General features: G+C 44.6%; 1 protein-coding gene across 1 annotated transcript in view; it reads left to right on the plus strand.

The window, feature by feature from the left end:
* Positions 1-759: 759 nt before the first annotated feature.
* The window catches only part of LOC119283596, a 33,096-nt gene continuing 30,621 nt past the window's right edge, over positions 760-3,234 (plus strand). Inside the window, exon 1 of the mRNA XM_037563075.1 lies at positions 760-1,171. Coding sequence (XP_037418972.1) covers positions 760-1,171 — 412 coding nt within the window. The remainder of the gene's footprint in view (positions 1,172-3,234) is intronic.

The following is a 3,234-nucleotide window of genomic DNA, read 5'->3' on the forward strand; positions in this document are numbered from 1 at the left end:
TGATTATTTTTTCAATTAATCGCACCCATCTACTCATCTAGATTCCACCATCCTCATAGACAATGTCTTTCAGAAGAACTCTGGTATTCAATTCACACTAAAAGTTAGAGAGCTTTGGAGATTGAATTGACCAATGGCTCATTGATTAGAACTCCTATGAATAAGGCTGACAAAGTGACAAGGAAAGTTCATGTCTGAACCGCATTTCGATGACTGTGTCAAGTTGATGACAGAGTTAGCAACATCTGGTTCATGTTTGCGATGGCGCGGATAGTGATGTGCGCGGCCAACAACAACGATAGATAGAGGGACAATGTCTAGGAGGATGACGGTATCTAGATGAGTAGATGGATGCTAGTAATTAGGAAAATATCACCGAGCGTGAGATAGGTGTGCGCCGGTCGGTGTAGATTGAATGACAAAATTCGTCCTCCACAATGCACTTTTCAAGTTCATTTTGTCTGAACCAAGGTTGTCCAAATCATGACTGAATTGTACGATTCTACAATGTCACGATCCAAACTAACCACTCGGATTCTATGATTTTGATTACTTAAGATTCTTGATTTGCTATCCAACCATTGGAGCTCCAATACGATTCAAAATTATGATTCTGACAATTTTGGTCTGAAAGTATTCTCCACATCAATCCAGTGTGAGTGGTGGGAGGATTCAGCTAGAGGAACTATGGTGCAGCATGGATAATCATATGTGAGTTTCACGTTTGTTGTATGTGTGGGTGGCCTCTTTTTCGTTCACATGAGTATTGAGAACGCTGATCCGAAAAAAGCTCAGGCCCCCGCGTCGCTCATCCTGGGTGACACGGGCGGCGGCACCGTCCCCCGCCCAACCTACCTCTCCTCCTGCCCCTCCCTCCCGCCGTTGCCGGAGGACTCTAGTGCGGCTGACGGCGGCGGCGGGGTCCGTGCTTGTGGTTGTTCTTTCCGAGGTCACAGGGACCCAAACAGATCGAATCCATCCACGGTCTCAAGTGAAAGCCAGATTTTCAATTGGTCAGACGTGCATGCGTTGCTAGTCAAGAAATCAATCAAGGTGCCTATGTGCTTGCTTGAGCCTAGCATGTACGCTCTCATCGACGGCGATAGAGACGATCGACTCTGCAGCTCGTACGACTCCGTGCTTGATGCAGCGGCCATCGCTGGTGTGGCTGGTACGCCTAGATCTCACCCGGGAGCAGCCTCGATGTGGATCACACTGGCCACCGAAAGATCTTCATGAGGGTTTTGATACGTCCATTTTGCATCATGCTTTTATATCGATATTTATTGCATTATGGGCTATTATTACACATTATGTCACAAAACTTATGCCTATTCTCTCTTATTTTACAAGGTTTGCACGAAGAGGGAGAATGCCGATAGATGGAATTCTGGGCTGGAAAAGGAGCAAATATTAGAGACCTATTCTGCACAACTCCAAAAGTCCTAAAAATCCATGGAAGTCAGTTTTGGAATATATATAAAACATTGGGCGAAGAAAGCACCAGAGGGGGGCCACCCACCATCCACGAGGGTGGGGGCGCGCCCTATCCCCTTGGGCGCGCCCCCGGTCTCATGGGCCCCTGGCAGGTCTCTAGTGCCCATCTTTTGCTATATGAAGTCTTTTGCCCTGGAAAAAAATCAGAAGGAAGCTTTTGGGACGAAGTGCCGCCGTCTCGAGGCGGAACCTTGGCGGAACCAAACTAGGGCTCCGGCGGAGCTGTTCTACCGGGGAAACATCCCTCCGGGAGGGGGAAATCATCACCATCGTCATCATCATCGATCCTCTCATCGGGAGGGGTTCAATATCCATCAACATCTTCATCAGCACCATCTCATCTCAAACGCTAGTCCATCTCTTGTATCCGATCTTTGTCTCAAAACCTCAGATTGGTACCTGTGGGTTGCTAGTAGTGTTGATTACTCCTTGTAGTTGATGCTTGTTGGTTTATTTGGTGGAAGATCATATGTTTAGATCCTTTATGCATATTAATACCCCTCTGATTATGAACATGAATATGATTTGTGAGTAGTTACATTTGTTCCTGAGGACATGGGAGAAGTCTTGCTATAAGTAGTCATGTGAATTTGGTATTCGTTCGAGATTTTGATGAGATGTATGTTGTCTCTCCTCTAGCAGTGTCATGTGAACATTGACTACATGACACTTCACCATTGTTTGGGCCTAGGGGAAGGCATTGGGAAGTAATAAGTAGATGATTGGTTGCTAGAGTGACAGAAGCTTAAACCCTAGTTTATGAGTTGCTTCGTAAGGGGCTGATTTGGACCCACATGTTTCATGCTATGGTTAGGTTTACCTTAATACTTATTTTGTAGTTGCGGATGCTTGCAAGAGGGGTTAATCATAAGTGGGATGCTTGTCCAAGTAAGGGAAGTACCCAAGCACCGGTCCACCCACATATCAAATTATCAAAGTACCAAACGCGAATCATATGAGCGTGATGAAAACTAGCTTGATGATAATTTCCATGTGTCCTCGGGAGCGCTTTCCTTTATATAAGAGTTTGTCTAGGCTTGTCCTTTGCTACAAAAAGGAATGGGCCACCTTGATGCACCTTGTTTACTTTTATTACTTGTTACCCCTTACGAATTACCTTATCACAAAACTACCTGTTGCCGATAATTTTAGTGGTTGCAGAGAATACCTTACTGAAAACCGCTTGTCATTTCCTTCTGCTCCTCGTTGGGTTCGACACTCTTACTTATCAAAAGGACTATGATAGATCCTCTATACTCATGGGTCATCAACACTCTTTTCTGGCCGTTGCCAGGGAGTGAAGCGCCTTTGGTAGGTGGAATTTTGTAAGGAAAAATTTATATAGTGTGCTGAAATTTACTGTCACTTGTTACTATGGAAAGTAATCCTTTGAGGGGTTTGTTCGGGGTATCTTCACCCCGACCAGTAGAGCAAAGAGTTTCTCCTCAACCTACCGAACCTACTGAAAATGTTTACTTTGAAATTCTTTTGGGTATGATAGAGAAACTGCTAGCTAACCCTTTTACAGGAGATGGAACATAGCATCCCGATTTGCACCTAATCTATGTGGATGAAGTTTGTGGGTTATTTAAGATTGCAGGTATGCCTGAGGATGTTATCAAGAAGTCGGTCTTCCCTTTATATTTGAAGGGAAAGACATCGACATGGTTTAGGCTATGTGATGATATTGGATCGTGGAACTACAACCGATTGAAATTGGAATTTCATCAGAAGTTT

Source organism: Triticum dicoccoides, chromosome 4A (genome assembly GCF_002162155.2).
Source record: "Triticum dicoccoides isolate Atlit2015 ecotype Zavitan chromosome 4A, WEW_v2.0, whole genome shotgun sequence".
Taxonomy (NCBI): Eukaryota; Viridiplantae; Streptophyta; class Magnoliopsida; order Poales; family Poaceae; genus Triticum; species Triticum dicoccoides.